This window comes from Branchiostoma belcheri, unplaced genomic scaffold (assembly GCF_001625305.1).
Source record: "Branchiostoma belcheri isolate BF01 breed outbred unplaced genomic scaffold, Haploidv18h27 scaffold293, whole genome shotgun sequence".
NCBI lineage: Eukaryota > Metazoa > Chordata > Leptocardii > Amphioxiformes > Branchiostomatidae > Branchiostoma > Branchiostoma belcheri.
This window is the reverse complement of record NW_017803902.1, coordinates 4,507-6,315: the sequence shown is the minus strand read 5'-3', so window position 1 is coordinate 6,315 and position 1,809 is coordinate 4,507. Positions and strand designations below refer to the sequence as shown.

At 38.6% G+C, this 1,809-nt stretch overlaps 1 protein-coding gene across 1 annotated transcript in view; it reads left to right on the top strand.

Moving 5' to 3' along the window:
- The window catches only part of LOC109473201 (tolloid-like protein 2), a gene marked incomplete at its 3' end in the record, with an annotated part of 15,407 nt that extends 13,802 nt beyond the window's left edge, over positions 1–1,605 (top strand). Inside the window, exon 6 of the mRNA XM_019773078.1 lies at positions 1,484–1,605. Coding sequence (XP_019628637.1) covers positions 1,484–1,605 — 122 coding nt within the window. The remainder of the gene's footprint in view (positions 1–1,483) is intronic.
- Between the last annotated feature and the right edge of the window lie 204 nt (positions 1,606–1,809).

Sequence of the window (1,809 nt, the reverse complement as noted above, 5' to 3'; positions counted from 1 at the left end):
CATACAGTTTCTCGTACCAAAAAGCGAATTTTATGACATTACGCGAAATGTATCAAAATGTAGCGGAAACTCAGGATGGTGTGTGTCAGTAGCTTACAACTGGGCTAAAATTTGACCACCGCGATGTGCGCATCGTCACAGTTTTTTTGGGGGCAAACCCGTTTGCCATAAAATTTACCAGGGGTCATTGGTATCAATGTAAAGGTAAAGAAGTGGGCTATCACACTGTGGTATTAGCTAACGGGATCCAGTTAAATAGTAAAAAAGACAAGCACAAATAAACTGACCAAAAATTGCTAATGTTTGGAAGGCTGTAGCACTCGCTGTCATTTTGCAATGCACGAACTATCTACATGGTTGTACTGGGCAAATCCTGTAGATATGAAAAAATGTAAACATTGTGTAGTTCTAAGGTCTTTTTGCTGCACTATAGGCAGTTGTTTACACCCATGCAACGGGGTCAAATCGTGACCCGGCAAACGCCGTATCTTAGAGAATAACGCGTTCTACGGTGACCTGCGGTTCGACTGTCAGGAATGATTTCATAGGGTTTTCAGAGGTTTTGACCTTTGGCAATCATATGAGGTCAAAGGTCAACCCCATGTTCATGTCTGCAGGCCTCATCCTGTTTTTGCATAAATTATGATAATGAGCTGGAATTTTTAAACACTTAATCATGCCAAAATATACTTCTGGCTATGTTTAACCAATGTATGTGCAAAGATCACTGAAAGAATGCAAAAGGGAATATAAATTTGCGAGAAACAAAATGGGGTCCATTTGGACCCCGTTCGGTCATTACCGTCACAAAAAGTTCGGGTGTTTGAGGGTTAAACGTCGTATTGACAAGATGTGCGTTACGCGTTTTGTAGTTATTTCTCTATTTTGTAGGATACTACATATATATTGGCCTTAGTACCTAAATATGGGGTCGGGGGTATGACTTCAGTACATTAGAAATATCCGTGTTTGTCTTTGGGAAAGGTTTACTAGCTCTACATGTGATTCGTTCATTTTATTTATCTGTAGTATACGCAAACAGGTAATTAAGAATTAACAGTTAACAGTTTCTTGACATGAGGGACATTTTTCTCTGGTAACTGGTGTATTATTATAGCCACCTTTGTCTATTTCTGGCTTTGTGCGAACTGATTCCTAATCTGGTAATGTTAACTGTAAAGGCTTTGCGCCATCTGACAACAAAGGTATCAGTCAGGTTAAAAACAAACATCTCAATAGAACTACAACTTCTAAGCAGATCGGGAAAACGACCTGTGATAATTATAAGGACTTAAGTTATACATTTTATGTTCCTTGAATCAAATCTACACGAAGTAATAATGATGACCAATCAACATGGGGTACTCAAGCTACTCTACACGATTGAATCTATTCTGCATAATGAAAAATACCCCAAAGCTGGCAATATTAGAATGGTTTGTGCGTCAAATATTGATTTTCCTTATTTTTCCATAATGTCTAGGTTAACCGGTTACCACGCGCAAATCATCCCCATCATCAGCACATCCAACACGATGTTCCTGAGGTTTACATCTGATTGGTTGTACATGCACCCCCTTCAGGGGTTCCAGTTCTCCTACTTAAGTAAGATCTTTGGCTACACTTCTCAAATTAACAAGGTCAATGATATCAATTAGTATGATGGTTAGTATGAACTGTGTTGTTTTCGGTATAAGATTAGTTTCTAGGGTCCAGAAGATGCGAAGGAATTGCAAATTATGTAAATGACGCTTAATTGGCATGGTTAATAAGGAAATTTGAAAATCGCATTGGTATACACTATAGGAC